The sequence below is a fragment of the Lontra canadensis genome, unplaced genomic scaffold (assembly GCF_010015895.1).
Source record: "Lontra canadensis isolate GAN:19392208 unplaced genomic scaffold, GSC_riverotter_1.0 scaffold56, whole genome shotgun sequence".
Lineage (NCBI taxonomy): Eukaryota > Metazoa > Chordata > Mammalia > Carnivora > Mustelidae > Lontra > Lontra canadensis.
In genome coordinates this window covers 13,250,135-13,269,459 of record NW_022631050.1, presented here as the reverse complement: position 1 = coordinate 13,269,459, position 19,325 = coordinate 13,250,135, and the positions used below count along the sequence as shown (strand labels likewise).

Genomic DNA, 19,325 nt, shown 5'->3' with positions numbered 1-19,325 from the left:
GGCGCCCGGGAGCCAGTGAGGCTCGGCGCGCCCAGAGCCTTTGCCCATGAATGGGACTCCGCCCTGAGCGCCCCCTCCGGGGCCTGGGGAGGCGGCGGCGCGGCGGCTAGGGGCGCCCCGCTACCCCGCAGCTCTGAGCGGCCACCCGCGCAGCGAGTTGGCCGAGTTGGCGGCAGCCCGCACCTGCTCCCTGGCCTTGACCCCAGAGTCTGCGTCCGGCTCCGGGGGCGCGCTCGACAGCCTCCCGCCGTTGCCCCGGACCGCTTGGGGGCCCCGCCTGCGCTCCCAGCGCCAGACCATGGTGGGCAGCTCCGGGCCGGAGCCGCAGCCGCCTCGAGCCGACGTCGCCCGCAGCCAGCCCCTGCCCCGCCCGAGCCGACGCGCGGGGGTTCGCAGCGCGCCGGTCACTTCCTTCCTCGGCCGGGATGGGCTGCGCGGGAGCGAGTGATCGGCCTCGCGTCCGGCGGGTAATCCCCATCTGATCTGCTGCCTGCGAGCTGCGGACTGCCGGGCCGCGCGAGCCTGGGGGGCCCGGGCACCGCGGCGATGACCTGATCCCGAGCCCACCAGGGCGCCCCCTCCTTCCCTCTTCCCTCGCTCCCTCTGAGCCTGTGCGGAGACCGGCTCCGTGTGGCGGCACCGGGCAGACCATGGCGGGGAGCTCCAGTTAAGGCGTGTGGGCGCCGAGCTGGAGAGGACACCTTCGGCATCGCTGCCTTTTGAGGGGGCTTATTTAAACTACTGAGTCATTCCAGATTTAGGATTCCCTAAATAATCACCAACTGTGCCCGTCTTGTGCCAGAAAGCGAGCAGAAAGAGCAAGAGCGCCCGCTCTTGGGACCCCGCGCATTCCCGGCGCTCGCCTCTCGTGGGTTTCTCCCCGAGGGGTGCTTGGCCCTCGAGGATCTCCCTCCCTCCTCCGTCCCTCCCTCCTTCCCCGTCCCTCCCTCCCCCCCTTCTCCCGCTCTCATCGCAGCGCTGCTGGCGGGGAGTCGCGCGCACCGCAGCTGGAAACAGCTGCCCCCGCCCCGCGCCCCTACCCCGACTCCAGCTCACGGCTCCCACTTCACGCCTCTCGGAATTCCAGAACTCCGGCGGCCGGCCTCTGGAGAACCGCAGCCGGCGCGATGCATTCCGTAGACCTCACCCAGCCGGGACGGACCTCCTAATCTCCAGAACTGCGGGCCGCAGGGAGTTAAATTGCTGCCTTCCTCTCCTTCTCTCTGGCGGTTGGTGGCTTGTTTTCTAAAGGAACGTTTTATTCACTTTTTAGTATTTTCTACCGGGGGCTCGCTACCCGCCTCGGTCCGGACTCTGCTTTGTAAACGGGTTTTATATGTATGTATGTGTAGATATACTTTGGACACCTTACAACGCTTGCGCCTCTCCGACGGGGGCACGGCTTGTTGTTTTGGACATCCTTCTTACCCTTCCACTTGGTACTCTGAACGCAGTGTGACCAAACTCCCCACTGCCCCTCGGACGCGGATCGCCGTGGGGTGCAAGTTTGGGGTGCAAGAGTCTAGTTAACTGGAAGGCCTGGGACCGCCCCGCCCCCGCTGCCAGCGGTTGGGGAAGTTTACATCTGGATTTTCACACATTTTGTCGCCACTGCCCAGACTCTGACTAACCTTGTGGGCGTCGGGTTTTCCGTACTGCAGCCTCCTCAGATATTAGCACTGCCTCCCCGCGCCTGCCCTGTCCCTCCAGGCCGCCGAGGTCCTGCCCTCGCCCCGGTGGAGCGCGATCCCGAGGGCGCAGTGGAGCCCGGGGCCTGGGGCCCGCGCTGAGCAGCTATGGCTGCGGCGATAGCCAGCTCCTTGATCCGGCAGAAGCGACAGGCGAGGGAGTCCAACAGCGACCGGGTGTCGGCCTCCAAGCGCCGCTCCAGCCCCAGCAAAGACGGGCGCTCCCTGTGCGAAAGGCACGTCCTCGGGGTATTCAGCAAAGTGCGCTTCTGCAGCGGCCGCAAGAGGCCAGTGAGGCGGAGACCAGGTCAGTAATAGCCCAGGCGGTGGGCTCCCCAGAGCTGACACCTCTCTCCCCTTTTACAAAGCACCTGAGGGCACCCACCGAAGGGAACCAGGATCCCCCTGGCTCCATTCTGGCCCCCTTCTCCCTTAATTTCCAGACGTCTCTCTCTCAGTCACCCTCTGTCAGTTAATAGCTTCTTGTCCCATATTCAGGAAAACAGTTTGTATCTCGATGAAAACACAGTTTGACTAAGATGAGAGCTACATGTATAGATGCTCCTGGTCGCATAAAGCCTGTAGAATCCTTGAGGCAGCGACCATCTCATTCATAGTCTCTCTCTCTCTCATCCATCCATTTATCCATCCATACAGTGCTCATACTGTCTGCTGAGGATCCTAATGTAAATAAACCTTCTTCCCTCTATCTCCCATAACGTTTAGCATAGTTCTGGACGCAGACACTTAGTAGACACCAGATGAACTTAATTTTTTTATTTTTCAAACTCTTCCCCCAGGAACACATGATATTGCATCTTTCAGACATTCCGATGGATTCTCACCTCCCCGCTTTCCTGCATGCCCCTTCATTTCCTTTTACACAGACTTCTTTTTCCTATTCTCTTCCTCCAGGACTCTCCTGGTTTCCCAGATTCTGCTCATTAAGTTTTCTGCCCTATTGCTCCCATCCTTTGCACGCTCACACTTTCTTTTGGGACATTAAGGAAACAACATAGTATCTGCAATTTGGCCTAAGGGAGTGTGAAAAGAACCACAAAACTTTGGACTTAGCAGAGATTTTCTTGTTAAGGCCCTTCTGAAGTTGATTCTCCTCTTTGTCCCTAAACTCACATGGTTGGTCTCTATTGTGATCTTTATTTACAAAGGGAAAGTGGATACCTTGAGTTTCAGGGTGCTTACTCCCACCTTAAACCAGGCCAGCTTGAGAGAATGAAAGCAAAATTGCCCAGATTTGTCCTTCCACCAGACTTTGTTGATCCTCTCTGGGTGTGGCCTGCTGGGTCCTTTGCAATCTGGAGGTACTCTCCTCTTGGTGTGGTCAACTGAAAGGAAATATGGCCTAGAAAGCTTGCTCAGAGATCGGTTGACTGGTTTAGGTTAGCATCATTGCAATTCTGTGATGCACTCCTGGGTTCCAGGAATGAAACATGGGCTAGGGTCATTGGGATGAGGAAAACATTTGGAAAGTGTGGATCAGCGAAGTTCAGACTTAGCTTAGAAATTTAGGGTTAAGTCTTATGAAAAAACCATCTCATTTTCGTTTTTCCCACGGGTTTTCATGACACGAGTCACTTCACAGTAGACTCCTTTTCTCTGTGTTGTTGATCAAATAGGAAATTTTGGGAGTAAACGAAAAGACCATGATCCCAAGGCAAGAGCTACTAAATCTCTTTCGGTTTACATACAATTGATCTAGCCTACTAATTTCATAAAGTGAAGCTTTCTATGAAAACTAGGGTTCAATATTTATAGAATATATAATTCTTTTAGGGGAAAATAAAATCCCTTGTATTGTTGTGCAGGGATCATTTGGGGGTCATCGTCTCTAAGGGTTTATGTGGTCTGAATTCAATGTAACTCTTGTATTTCAGTCATTGAAGTGTGTTCTTGTATTCCAGTTGAGATAATTAAGTGATAATTGTGAATAGATCCCTCAGCCCCCTCAGTTCTAAACAAGGCAGTAAAAATAATAGGTGGGTGATATTTGTGAATGGATGAGCTGAACTCACTTGATCTTTGTGGAAGTTGATCTGGACATGAACAATTTGCAGGGTTTAATTTTACATGAGGGACATTACTTCTTGTGGCCCTTTCCGTAGCATCTCACTAGAAAACAGAATTTGAGGGAATTGCTGAGTTTATTGTTTTCTTCAGTGTTCACTTAATCGGCTCCTCTTTTTCATTTACTTAGTGTACATCTTGGCAGAGAGAATCCTGGCTGGTGACTTCTTTTGTTTAGCTAAAGTCTCACAGTAATGTGGCTGAGAGATCCCAGGCCCAATGCGAGGCCCACGGGCATGCATCTGTACACCGTGCACTTCAGTCTGGTCTGAAGCTTAGCTTAGAAGAATGGGGGTATGGGGTGTGGAAAAAGATTTGGAAAGATGTTAGTGTGCTATTATCGCTACTAACAAAGCCAAATAATTAGTCTGTTGATTTGCTGTCAGCAACCATGATTCACATAGCATGGGATGAGCCTATTTATAGAGAAGTAGCGCCTTCCACATCTCAATTCCAGAGAGGATTCTTAAACTGGATTGGGAGGAAGTTGCTAAACACCGAAAAGAAAAGCTATTTGAGGGAACCTGTTTTATAAGCATTTGATGTTACCTTCTCGTAATAGTTGAGTTATTCTTGAAATCACTTGCCCTTCTAAGTCATACACTAATGAACTATAAACTGAGTCACAAATGGTAAGAAAGTGGTGAAATGGAATCACTTGGCCTGATAAAGAATTTCCACTCTGAAATTCTGTTATTGAGACACACATTCCATTGACCAGACTCTCCAAGGGAATGAAGCTGAGGCAGTGAAACTAAATCAGATGTTGGATGGGAAAGGCCACAGTTGTTTTTCTGATTTCATGGCTGATATATTGTCTCTCAATTCCTTGTCTTCGTTCACCAAGTTCTGATATGTATAAGGTTGAAACTTTATAAATACAGTGGAAATATCGAAATCACGTAGTAAAGGTTTCAGATTTCAAAATCATGCGTGATATTGCACAATTAAAAAATGAGAGGTGATAGTGCAGGCCTCATATCACACGATTCCAGCATCATGGTGCACATCAGATGCTTTAATGATGCCATCCCGGGAGCATAGTGTGGAGGCTTCTCCTGGGATGGTGCAGCAAACGCCTGACTTTAGATGAGAAAACCTAGAATCAGGGCAAGTTGGTGGTTTATAGAAGGTTATGTAGCTAGATTGGGGCAAAATTGGGACTAGAACTAGATCCTGTTGATTTATTTTTCCTGTGGTCTTCACAACACAACACTGATAAAAGTATAAGAAAACTGGGTGCCCATGGGTCCCTGGGTGGCTCAGGTGATTGAGTGACTGCCTTAGGCTCAGGTCATGATCCTGAAGTCCCTGGATTAGGCTCCCTGCTCAGTGGTGGTGGTGGGGTTTCTGCTTCTCCCTCTGAACTTCCCCCTCTCTTGCTCTCTCATTCTCTCTCTCTCTCTCTCTCTCTCTAGTAAACAGATAAAATCTTAAGAAAAAAAGAAAACTGGGTGCCCTCTATTAAATGTTGGAAGTGATTTTGTAGATTTTGCATTTGTTTTTACCATTAGGAATTGCTGCTGCTGTTGTTACTTTTGTTATTGTTGTTGTTATTATTATTATTTTGTAATTAGAACAGGAATAGTGTAGAGTACAGGAGGTAACTGATGGAAGGTGGTATAGGATAAGTTAGGCAATTAGCGTTCTAAAATGACCATCCTATAGCGAGCATGCATTGTAGCAATACACCGAATAGTGAAGACACACAGACAGTGCAGGAATAGGTAGTTCCTTAGACACTGCATGGATTGTAGGTAGCTCTTTGGAAATGAGATGTTGTAGACCTTGACCAGCAAGTTGGCTGAAGTCATCAAACCATAAAAAAGCCTTTAGAACATTTGTGTTTGTATACTTTGTGATAAAGAAGGGAGCATTCTTGTGTTGTTATTTGAGTCATTTTTTATGTGTGGAATGTCTGTATGGGCCAGGTCTGCTGAAAATTTTGCTAACATGTTGACACCACTTTTTTTTTTGCGGCATTTAGGCTGCTAGTATATCCATGTGAATTACACAGGTCATTCATTTCCAACATTGTTTCTACTTTTGAGTAGAAATACCTGTACAAATGGTTGACTCCAAAAGCATTTTTTTAAAGATTGTATTTATTATTTGACAGAGAGAGAGACAGTGAGAAAAGGAACACAAGCAGGGGAAGTGGGAGAGGGAGAAGCAGGCTCCCCACTGAGCAGAGAGCCTGATGCGGGGCTCAATCCCAGGACCCTGAGATCATGACCTGAGCCGAAGACAGACACTTAATGACTGAGCCACCCAGGTGCCCCCAAAAGCATTTGTTTTGTTTCAAGTTACTGCAGGTAATGGATAGCATTCACAATCAAGAAAAGGAAAAGTGTTGACTCTGCTCTCAACTCTCAGAATGTTGGAAAGGCCATGAACCCTGGACATCATCCAGTATCACTCTTTTACTTTTCAAATGAGACCCTTCTGGAAGGCAGAGTAATGAGATAAGCCTAAACCTATGCATTTTATGTGATTTTAAAATTTTTATTATTTTTCTATATCATTTAATTCCTTCCTTTAAACCAAAGCCCCCCTCCCCACCCCACCCCAGAAAAAAAGTAATCAGGAAAAATTCCTAGCCTAAAAAACATTAGATATTTTGTATGACTTAAGTATTTGGTTTCCTAGGCCCCTCCCTTTTAAAAGTGATAGAGTGTTTTTACACTGAGTGGGTAAAATAAATCAAATAAGTGGTTATATCTTTTACTAAATTTTGTTGCTTTTCATTTGTCTTATTTTTCTGAGCCCTTATTTCTGCTGTTATAAAAACTGTGGTTATTCAAAATATTTTAGTATCCTTCCCGCTTGTTTTGGTAGATGTGTAGAATTTACCAGCACACTCATTCAACATTTTACTGTCAAACACATCCTTTTACGTAGATGAAGAAAACATTACAGAAAATAGAAACTTCAGTGAGAAAATTGATGAAAAAGGGGAAATAATGCTTAATCATGGGAACATAAATTAGATTTTTATAAATTGAAATACTTCCGGTCAATATATAGATCAACAATAGTTTCAGTATGACAAGTGATACTTTACATTTATAGCAAGTACTTTTATTGTATTTTCTTTTTTAAAAGTCTGACAATGTCTCAACTACAAAATCAGACTAAATAAATGCTATTTGGCTTGATGTCTGTTAAAACAAAACAAAACAAAACAAGCTTTTCTCTTTAGAAACCCACCCTAGGATTTCAACTGATTGTGTGTGCGTGTGTGTGTGTGTGTGTGTGCGTTTTAATCCTATTTTCTCTACAGCAGTGCATTCTCATCAACAAATTAAGTTTCCATTGTAAGAACATTTTAAAATAGCAGGTACTGTGATCTCTTGATTTCTTTCTTCCCACAGAGATCTCATCAAGCCATAACTCAGATTAAGTCTTTAAAGTTTTAATGAAGTTGATATTCTTCAACAGAATTAGAAAAACAATTGACACGGGAAATGAAGCAGTCTCTGTATTTGAGGAAGAAATAGGAATTTTTTTTTTAAATAGGAATATTTTGGAAGATCTTTAGAAACTAAAGCTTTCACTCATAAAATTATATGTAGGAAAAAGTACTGGCCTTACTAGTATAGCACCACATTGCTTCTGTTCTTGGTGAGAGCATATTTATGCATGAGTACTACAATGTGGATTTGGTTTGGGACATTTGTTAATAATAGTCACTTTTTTCTCTTCCCTTCCTTGAGTGCTTCATCAAAATGTGTTTGCTATTGGCTTTTCCTCCTAGAGTTATTATAGATTTTATGAGGACTCTCAAAGACAATCACATTAGACAGAGGCGACCCAGTTAATTTACTACATTTTGGATTCTGATGACCTACCCCTCAAACCATGGAGTTTTACCTGTTCTCTAAAGAAAGATCCACCATATAGATATGGGCTATAGATATAGATAAGGGCTCTCAAGCCAAGGCCACCTTCTAAGTGCCTATAAAAAGGAGGAGGCTTAGATACAAAATGTCTGTAAATGAATCCTATATAATGATAAGTTTTAATAATAGCAGTTAATTTGACTATATGACTTCAGGATTTACAGTTTCTTCACAGCTCTTGCCCCTTTGGTTCTTTATAGCAATTCACTGATAATGGTTAGCCCTGTCTTCGTTATAAGAAAACTATGCTTCAAAGTGGCAGGGGGACTTGTCTGGGTTCCTGGAGGCAGGAAGTGGCTAAGCTGTCACAGGACCCCCACTCCCTACACTGCAGGTCATCTCTCTATCTTTACTATCTTGAGCTAAAAAGGCTGACTGTGATTGACTCAATTTGACTGTAATCTGGGAAACTCTTGTTGGGCGAGTCAGAGAAAGAGTTCAAGGAAATGTGGAGTGTGATGATAGGTTTGCTTTGCTCTGTGTGTGATCTAGAGCTCCCAGGGAGGATCTCTAGTGAGGAGGAGGAGGCTTGAAGTCCAAAGACTGGTGGCTCATTATTATGAACTGGTCCCAGGCTCCTGGCTGGGCTGTCTCTCTGCATGCTTCAGAGATGTCAAGGGGTGTCACTTGGGGCACCCAAGTCCTCACTGGGAGACTTGGGTCCAGAGGGGCAGGCTTTCTTGACTCTAAGCGTAAACAATTGCTTCAGATGTTTACGAATGTAAAGAGGTTAATACCAAGGTTAGGAGAGCCCTGTAGGATTTAGTCTGCCTGTCCTGTCCTTTCTTGCCTTGTCTTTTTAGTTACTGTTTTAAGTGATGATGTAGCAGAGTGATTACATACATGGAGTTTGGTGTGAGATCTGAATTCAAATTCTGGATATATTATTTGTAAGAACTTGAGGCAACGTTGTCAATATCTTTGAACCTCTATTTGCTGATTTGTAAAAGGGAGGTATTATCTCTAGCATTTGGTTAGGATACATTTCTCCGAGGAAGAATCATTTAAGCTGAGTTCTGAAGGATAGGGCAGGCAGAGGGATGGAAGAATGTTGAAGGCAGAAGAGAACAACTTTCTCGTGAAGATTGGGGTGAGAGGGAATTGAGTATAGATTGAATAATGAGAGCAAGGGGTACAAATAATGTTGGAAAACCTAGCAAGGGCTGAGTCGTGAGGGATTTTGTATTTTATTTTATTTAAAAGATTTTATTTATTTATTTGACAGACAGAGATCACAAGTAGGCAGAGAGCCAGACAGAGAGACGGTGGGGGAAGCAGGCTCCCTGCAGAGCAGAGAACCTGATGTGGGTCTCAATACCAGCACCCTGAGATCATGACCTGAGCTGAAGGCAAAGGCTTTAACCCACTGAGCCACCGAGGTGCTCCAGGGATCTTGTGTTTTAATCTAGGATCCATAAGAGTCAGAAATAGGGGCTGATACAATGTGACTTGCATAGTTAAATGGACACTCTGGCTTTGGAGAAGAGAACAGATTGCAGCAGAGCCAGAGTGGGAGTTAAGGAATCAGGAGGAGGCCAGGGCATGAGTCTGGGCCAGCAGTTCTCAAAGTCTGGTGCAGAGGCCCTGGGAGCTCCTTGAAAACCTTTCAGTGGGTCCACGTGTTCAAAATTATTTTCATAATAACATTTCCTAATACTGATCATTTACCCTTTTCATTCTGTCACAAGCGTCCAGTGGAGTTTTCCAGAGATTATATAATATATCCACAATCATTGGGAAAGGTTATTGAAATTTTCCTCCCTTTTCTACCACTTATCTGGGTGAGGCCAGGTTTTCTTTATATTCTTCAACCACAACAACATATTGTAAGAGATTAAATGCAGAAGCACTCTAAGAATCCAGGTGATTTCTGTTAAGCCAGGCATTTAAAATATTTGCAAGCCTATAAACTACTTTTTCAAAAAAAAAATTTTATTTTGGAAATTATAGTTATGTTTTATTTAAAAACACTATATTATTGATATTTAGTGGGTTTATTATTTTTAATAAGAAAGTATTTGAAAAATTTTGTTGTAAGTTCTAAACACGGTACACATTAAATGATATAAGCCACATAAACAGAAGCTTTTGGGAGCACTCAGTAATTTTTAGGAGTGCAGAAGGGTCCTGAGACCGACAAGATTAAGAACCACTGGTCCAGGCTATAGATTATATTGACCTGAAACCTACTGGCAGTCCCAGATGGTTATGACAAGAGGAGTGGGAGGTAGAATGAGGAAAGCCTGATAATAGGTAGATTTGAATGAAAAGCAAATAAGGGGCCTGGATGATTCCTGGCTGAACAATTCAGTAGTGAGTGGTACCTTTGCTGAGGTGGAGGGGAGCTAGGGGAGAAGCAGGTTGATAGGTTGATACACATTGAATAAAACCATTGGCAAACTACAGAGCACTATAGAATGCTAAGGTGAAAATTTGCGTCATGTCATCATTTATTGTTAATAGTTTTAACTACGATGAGGATCCTGATTACCCATCTGTATAAGGCTATCTACTTCATCCTTGAATTGTCAAGGAAACTTCGATTTTATTAGAGTATTCAACCTCCACCATTGATCTAGAACTACTACCTTGCAAGGGTGATCCTATAAGCAAACACATTTTAGGCGGTGAAAAATATTCAAGACAGTAGAAAGCCTTAGTAATTTTTCTAGTCTTTTAAAATTGAAACAAAACGTTTGGTAGCTAGTGGGCTTCCAAAGACTTTTAACTTGGTTCAGTCCCGAATATGTCCTAAATATGGCTTTCGTGTGTGTGGCACATAGATGGATTTCACGTGTGAGTTTAAGCCAAGTTCATTGGTCTTTGCACAATCAAGTGAGCCTGAAAAGACAAACTTTGTGAAGTCTTCCTTATTTTATCCACTCAATGTTAGTCATTTGATTAGTTTGTGGTATTTATGTATCTCCTGGCTCCCTGCTTCTAATCATACTGTTGTTAATGTCTCTTAATTAGAGTTTAAGTGTTTACGGTCTTTTTAAATGACTTCTCAGGGGTCAGTAGAGAGAGCCCTAAGGCCTAAGATCAAACTTGGCTTTCTAGAGGAGAAGAATGACACGAGACAAATGGGATCTGTAGTGCAATCACAAATGTTAGAGCTTAGAGATTATATAGGCCAGCAGTTCTCAGCGTACCTGCAAAATGAAATCACCTGTGAATTTTTAAAATGTGCTAATACAGTACACCCAGAAAATCTGACTTACTCTGTCTACCCTGGGGCCCAGGTATCAGTCGTCAGTTTTGTTTGCCTGTTTTTAACCTCCTAGGTGATTCTGAAGTACAGCCAGGGATGAGAACTACCAAGTGTTCCAGTCCCATCATTTCATAGCTTGTGGTCCTTAAACAAAAGGTCATTATTTTATTCATTAAGGCCTTTAGGAACCATTCATAATCCCTAGAAACTCTGTACACTAAATTATAATTATGATCCTTTCTTTATGCTTATTGTTGAATCTTTCAAGTGTTGAATGGAGTCCCAAATCTGCGCCCCATAATGTCTGTGTGCTTCTTCTTTCTGGCCAGCACCTGAGTTCCTAAAGATAGGAGCTGTGCCCTATTCTTACTAGTTCTCAGTGCCTAGCATCCTGCCGATGTCACTGTAATTCCTCAGTCACTGGTAAAGAAGTGAGTAAATGACATACAGACTCAATGAATCTTATCTTTACCGCAAGCCCCAGAGGAAGAGGGGTTCTCCTTACTGTCTCCAGTTGTCACAAAAGGATGCTGAGGTCTAGCCAGCCTGGGTGGGGCTCCTCAAGTTCACAAGTCTGGTTAGGAGTACATAGATTGTGGTTTCAACTTAGGTTTGTTTTTCCTAGTCTGTTTTTTTTCCCACTCTGCCAGTACTGGAAATGGACCCACCCACCCTCCATCCTTCCCTCCCTTCCTTCCTTTCTTCCTTCCTCCCTCCCTCTCTCTCTTTCCCTTCCTCCCTCCCTTTCTTCCTCTATTTCTCCCTTCTTTTCCCTCTCTTCCCTCCCCTTTCCTTCCTTCCCCTTGCCTCCTCTTTTCTTTCTCTTTCTTTTTCTTTATCTAAAACATTTTTATTTTGAAGAAATCTGTACACCCAAAGTGGGGCTCAAACTCACAACCCTGAGATCAATAGTTGCAATGCTCCACCGACTAAGCGAGCCAGGTGCCCCAGACTGGTTCATTCTTTGGAAAAAAAAAAACAAGGAAACTCTATGAAAGGACATCTAAAGGCCTTTTTAGCTTGCAAGGTCATTAAATAGCTCCCCTCCCTGCAGGGGAAACAGTCATGACTGGGGACATGACATACTCATCTGCTCCCTGCTTTTTTACTTACACAGGAATTATACAAACTATTTTCCTAGTCTTCTATTTAGGATGTTCCTAACTGCATCCCATGGTTTAATTACCTGTAATGTGCTATCGAACATACCTTTGTTTAAGATATTGGTCTTTTTTCTTTTGACCCCAATTTAGGCCCATTCTGTTCCCTCAAGGATTGGAATTAAATCCAGTGTGCTATAGTGTTGAAGATTTTTTTTAAATCTAGGCTCAAAAAGGGAATTGAAATGAAATATGAAAGAATCAGGAGAGAAGAACTATGAGCTTGTTTAAGTTATTATAAAAAGGAAAAAAATAAATATTTTCACAAGATATTTTTTAATTGCTACTGGTGACTTAAATGTTCTATTTTAATTTTGAGAATTCAAAAGATGACCCAGATCACCTTCACAGCATCCTAGAATCAGATAATACTCCTCAAATAATTAAGAACCAGGGGAAAAATTTAAGTCGGTACCAAAAGTAGGGATCCATATTCAAATTACCTGGTTAGAATAAGCGTTAGATTCTGTTTTTAGACAAATAGCTCTAGCTGAGCTGTCTACATAATATCCATTTCATATGTGATATTCTGTTGGGAAGAAGACTTTACAAAAGGACAAACACCCAGAATCACATAAAGAGATTGGAAGAGAAGGTGTTATCCAGGTCTGAGTAATTAATAAAATATGATGGAAAATAAGGATTATCTCACATTTCAAGTTTCCCACTATGGAGAGGGACATGTTGTCATGTTTTACTGTTTCAGGGAGGAATGTGGTGGAATTTTGCAATGAGATTGTAGCCCTGAGGTGAAGAATGAGTTGACATATAAGGTGAGAATGGCCTGGACATCCAGAATTCTACGAAGGAAGTCATGTTGATAGAAACCCAGGCTGCTTCTGTAGTCTTTTCCTCATGAGGTATTTCCCTGAGAGATTGGAGATTTGTTTTCTCTTCAGAACAGTGAACAGGGCTTCTGCTTGCCTCCTTGCTGAGCCTGTCTCCCTATCAGGTCTCAGGGCCATTTTTGCTTTTGCTCAGGAAAGTAGTCAGCAGCATCTTGGCTGGGCTACCTTCATGTTTTACAGCACCAAGAAGGAAACTCACTTTGAAATGTTGCATTTCCTAGTTTTTCCACAAAGTGTTCTTGTTTGAGGTTCCTGAGCTGCATTTTCTAGTTCACTACATGGATTCTCGAGTTAGGGTCTCTCATTATGACTCTGCTAATGGGACTGCCATCTCGGTTGGGAAGCTGAAATTAGAGGTTTCTTGGCCCACTTCTTATTTTCACCTAAACCATAGTCCTACCCACTCTCTTTCTCATGTTGAACAAACACATTCAGTTCAAAGCTTCTTTCCATGGGGCTGATGGGTGTACCTGTAAGGGCTAGAGAACAGCAAAGTTCATGCACCTTGATTCATTACTTGAATTCAAGAAGTGCCTGAAATTCTGATTAAAAAAAAAAAATCTTGTTAGAATTGGTACTTTCTTTAGTACTTTGTCTCATGTTGTTACACAACCGCATTTGAAGATGAGTATCTGTGACATCTGCCTTGGGAGGGAGGTTTCTACCTAGTGGGGTATACAACCTAAAGTATTGATGGGTTTGAATTGAAAAACATCAGAGCTCATTACAATCACCCACCTTACAGAGGAGGGAACTGAGACGCCAAAGGGGTAAGTCAGGTCGTACGTACAATCACTGAAAGGCAGTGAGGACTGAAACTCAGCATGAGCCTATGCCTTACTGTCTCCAGGCGTACATTGTTACTGTTGGTAAAAAGATCTATCTACCTGTTTCTTTTTTTTTAAATTTTTTATTTTTGTCTTTTTAAATGCAATTTAAATGTGGGTGGTTGCTTTTAAATAACTACAGTCAAGTTATACTGCCAGGTGCCTTTATGATACCTGTTTGTCATGGTGCTGGGTCCGGGATTCAGCAATATGAGGAAGACCCTGTTCTTTTCCTTTAGGGCAGGGTATAATCAAGATTTTTTTTTAAAGATTTTATTTATTTGACAGAGAGAGATATAGCAAGAGAGGGAACACAAGCAGGGGGTGAGAAAGAGAGAGAAGTAGGCTACCCCCTGAGCAGGGAGCCCAATTCAGGGCTTGATTCTGGGACTCTGGGATCATGACCTGAGCTGAAGGCAGACGCTTAACAACTGAGCCACCCAGGCACCCTATAATTAAGATTTTTTAACTCTGGCTAGATCTGTATTACTGTGTTCCAAGTAGTTTTGTTGTGTTCTTTTGGACACTTTCTCCTTTAATGTCTATATTTCAAAAAAACCCAAAAAACGAATAAAACAACAATAATTCCTTTCTTAAAAAAATTAGCAACAATTTCTCTTATACAAATATTTGTGTGGGTTCAAAGCCTGGCTGAAGGCATGCTATTTTACTTACATGAAGCCAACACGAATAAGCTGGACAATCAAGGTTCTTTCTTCATCCCCCCTCACACAGTGGTCTGTTTAACTCCAGCATTGCTGACGTTCATGGAATAGTTGCCACGTCTACCCATTTGAGTTCCTTTTGTTTATAGTTGTTGTTTCTGTTTTTTCCATGAGGCAAGACCTTAACCTCTACACCTATCTTTGACTTATCCCCACAAGGCTCCTCATTTATCTACCCTGCTATGGTACTGCCCACTATTTGAAGCCCAGCTCAATTCTCATCTCTTCTGCTAGATCTTCTCAGATCCTCCTGGATAGAATGAATCACTGCCGGCCCCAGGCTTCAATTGGCTCTGTACCTGTATTGCTGTCTGCAGTTCAGTCTGTCTTGTCTTGTAATTACTGTCTAAGTACCTGTCTCTGCCTTTGGAATCTGAGTTCCCATAGGAAAAAGGCTGTATCATGTCAATGCTCTCTCCATAGTAGGTGGTCAGTAATAACTCATCAAAACAAAATGAATTCCATTGGTGACTAATGTGTTCATGGCATCAATACTAGTCAAGCTCCAGCATAATTTCTGCACAAATGTGAAAAGGCTGAGCAAGAAAAGGAATTTGTATTTTAGACTACTGTCATTTTCCTTTTATTTGATGTTAAAATAAAAAAATCGTCAATCCATTTTCATTTGATATATAGCATTAGATATATACTAAGAATCTCATTTCTTCCCTTCCTCTTCAACCCAAATCCCAGTTGCCACCCCTGTTTCACTAAGTATATACTTTTATCCATCCCTTCATCCGCAACATAACTACTTATAAAGGAGGAAGTTCTATAGGAATGCTACCAGAGGGAGCATCTTTATATTAATTTATATTTTTGACCCAGAAACCGAGGGGAAATAGGTAGTATAGCCATTTTGGAAGGGGGCCCATTTCTATTTTAACTGGCTTTGGCTTCTTAACAATAGGTTAATGAGGAATAACCTTTGCCATTGATTTCAAATTCAGTCATGTCTGGTCCTTACACTTACAGTTGAGACCAACAAGTCATTTTAGTGTTAAATACCGTAGAGGAAACGTATTCACTCTGGTTTCATTTTCCTTGGTGAAGCCCTAAGTGATGGGGGAATACAATATTGATTGGGTCTAATGGAAAAGCTTTTTTCTGTCAACTCTTTATTACCTCATTGGCTTTTCTTCTTTCCTCTTCTCTTTCTCTCAAAGCTATTGATAGCAACATTAAATAAGTCTTCTGTGTATGCTACAATCCTTGGTATTTATTCTTTTGCTTGGTTTGAAACACAGCCTTTTACTTAAGATATGAATAAAAAAGGTCTTCAATTCAATCTAAGATAACATAGTGTCATAGAAATAACATTGGTCTGGGAGTCAGAGTCCTTTTGACCTTGGGGAAATCTTTTTTTCTTCCCTTCAGCTTAGTTTCCTCATTTTCAGAATAAAAGAGTAATATCAAATGGTTTCTGAGATCCCTTTCACATATATCATTCTTGATGTATGTTTTTGTTGTTAATACTTATGGAGGACAGTTGGTTAGATTCTAAGATTCTAAGATACCTGTGTGTCATATATAAGAAAATAGCTTAATGATATGCTGGATATGAAATTGTACAAGATTTGGCATTATATTAAGTGGAATAGCAAAAATGAACAAATATATTTTATTTAACTGCCCTCTTCTATCTTATTTGTTATTAGACTCATTAATTTAATTGAGTACAAATTGACTGCATTTTAAAATTTTCCTTGTATTTTAGTTTTTAGTAATTCATTAGACATTCAAGATAGACTATTACATAAGCTTGAACTTCAGCACTGAAGGAATTTAATAAGATAGCGGAACCATATTTTGTTCTAAAGGAAAGAACATTTACTTATTTACTATCTTCAAAGAGAAGATAACAATACAAAAGAGATAGGAAAAGGAACTCTGATATTGAGTGAAAATTAAAAACTTATTGCTGAATAAACTAATGTGAAACATCATATTTCACAACAATTGTAAATTAAGCAGTGGAAATGTGGTAAGGTATAGCATTCCCTAGGAACTGGAATTGGAATGTCAGTAGAGAAGAAAGTTGTCCTCATTATCAAGTTTTTATATTTCCCAGAACTTGGACTATACCTTTTTGATACATTTTACAGCAAAAGTTCATCAATTAAGGAAGAAGAAACCAACATTTAGTAAATATCAGGTTTGACATACTCTTAGCAATCATAACATTTATATTATGGACTGTTGGTGAAATATAATTTTGCTCATTAGTGGTAAAACTGTAAGATGTAGAAATAAAGGATATAATTAAAATTTGGCCTAAAATGAGAGTTTAGAGTTTTTGTGAGTTTCATTTAGGTGTATCACCCATATCATCTGTTCTCATAGGTATTATTGGTATTTGACCTTTTTCTTCTTTAGTTTTTTCCATTTTTTATCTGTGCAGTATGGTCACAATATGTTTAGAGAAAACTCAGTTTTATCTTTTGAACCATTGATCATATTAACCAAAAATAAGTTGGCCTGTTCCTTCAATTTAAGGTGTAGCACAAAGTCAGTTTTAACCCTTCCATGAGAAGAAATCTTTTTGTTTCTAAAGATGTCATAACAATCAGTAGAGTCTGCTTTACACTGTTTATTAAGTATGAGAAATCTTTAGAAAAATGATTTAGGGGCTTCTTACAGGATCATTTCTTTGTATGTAAATATAAATAGAGAATGAAAGTAAGTTCTATTGAGTTACTGGCTGGTTTACTGTTTGATTAGAACACAGAACTAATAAAGTCATCTCTTGAGTTTAGTCTTATGTACAACATGGTTATTATTTTATGTTAAAAGACAAAACCTAACGTAGTACTTGACACATAGGTGTCACATAAAGTATATTTGTCAAATGAATAACCTTACCAATGACATAGATGTAAGAAGACTAGTAAAGGTAGTGAATTTACTAGTAATGACAAGGGTAAATACAAGTTATTCCTCCTGGTAGAGAAGGAGAGTAGGGAGTACTTAGTGATGCTTGGTGAACATCCACAGATAAAATCGTCTTCATAGACAAGCTGTTGATCCTTTGGGAGATCCGAGTTTGTCAAGGGAAATTTTTCTGATTCAGCCCTATACCACATCTTAGATGAAAAAGGACATGGGCAATATTAAAAGCAAAATTGTATTCATTAATATTGTAATTAAAGAGTCTCAGGATTATGGGAGAATTTAATGGTCATGTAACTTACATGATATTTGAATATCTTGAACCTATCACCATCATTCCTTTATTTATATTTTCATACATTTATTTGATGCACATCCATTGTCTACTTGTAATTTGTCTAGCACTGTGGTGTGGGGCCACAGAAAACAAGAAACAGGTCTTCAACTTGAGGTTGTGTGTTAGTGACAGGTACAGAACAGTAAGAATTTCACAGGTAGTCCAGCTTTTTTCTTCAACCCTTTAGAGCTCTTGAGTTCTTTTTTTTTTTTTTTTAAGATTTTATTTATTTATTATTTGAGAGAGAGAGATTGAGAGAATGAGTGGGAGGAGGGGCAGAAGGAGAAGCAGACTCTATGTGAGAGGAGAGGGAACCTGACTTGGGACTCAATCTGAGGACCCTGAGATCATGACCTGAGCTGAAGGCAGACGTCCCACCAACTAAGCCACCCAGGTGCCCTAAGAGGTCTTGAATTCTTAATTTTTTTCCCCAGTTTTAAAAAAAATCTGTGTAGTATGGTTACAATTTATTTAGGGAAATTGAGTTTTCTGTTTTAAACCATTGACTATGTTATTTCAGCAAAAATAGGTATGGCCTGTTCTCTGAATTTGAAGTCTAATATAAAGTCACTCTTGGGTTTTTTAGTATTCTGAAGAGGATTTATAGCACCTAAAGTTGACATGACAGATCACAGGTGTGTTGATGATCCTGATTTCCTGCCTCTGGACAAACTTTCAACTTATTAATATCATTATAGGGGATGTTGCTTGGAATCACACATAATACTCCAGGTTTGGTTTGATAAACCCAGAGTAAAATGTCCTCAGTCTAGATTAGAATTTCTGTGAAGACTTTAGGAGGTCACTTCATCCTTTTCCACAGTAATATTTGGTTAACTGTTCTTGCAACTGCTGTTTTATAATGTGCTTTGAGAAAAGAGCTTTATAATTTCACAGTAGGGATTTTATTATTTTTTAACGTTAACCAAACTCTTAGGATTTTCCTAAGAGGTTTTTGTCTGCATTCTAAATTAAGTCTCCAGTTGGTGTAGACCTCATCGGGATTGATTCAGGCACTTTCACAGGTAGATTTCACAGCATGTAAGCTATGTGCTCCAAGGCCTTATTGTGTTTAATTTTAAGAGTTCTGAGCCTATCTTTGTTTGTAATTTCACTGTTACAGTCTGTGCACTAATGTAATGAAGACACATACATTTTACTGGTCTCAAGACAGTAGTTCCTTTTGCCCTCCTTGTGCTCATGCAAGCCCCATTTATCATTCAGACCTGTTTCCCAAGTTAAAATCTCCACCTTCTCCTTTATGCACGTACTTACTCTGTAGATACCTTTATCATAAAGCTTATAACATTTATTGAAATTGTTTCTTGTAGTTTTTGTTCTTCTGCTAGACTCTGAAATTGACCCCTGGGTTCATGAAAGCAGGGTCATCTTTGTGACCAGTAGTGTTTGCGGAACGATATCTTTAACAGGTATTCCTGGTTTTTTGGTTGTTATTGTTTATTTCTTCTTTCTCTGCTATGGTTTCTCCTTGGATGGGCTCATCTTTATTGATTTCATCTCCATCTTCTTTATTTCTGACTCACAGATTGACATCTGAGCTTCTCATCCAAATTTCTGACTGCATGCTAGGTGCCTCCAGGTGGTTCCAAGCATAACTGAAATCCAACCTTCCTCATCTTGATTTTATTATTA

The 19,325-nt window shown here is 41.3% G+C and overlaps 1 protein-coding gene across 1 annotated transcript in view; it reads left to right on the top strand.

The window, feature by feature from the left end:
• Nucleotides 1-964: 964 nt before the first annotated feature.
• Nucleotides 965-19,325, top strand: part of FGF12 (fibroblast growth factor 12) — a 262,514-nt gene continuing 244,153 nt past the window's right edge. The window contains exon 1 of the mRNA XM_032875651.1: nucleotides 965-1,995. Within this exon, the coding sequence (XP_032731542.1) occupies nucleotides 1,797-1,995 (199 nt within the window). The 5' untranslated portion in view covers nucleotides 965-1,796. The remainder of the gene's footprint in view (nucleotides 1,996-19,325) is intronic.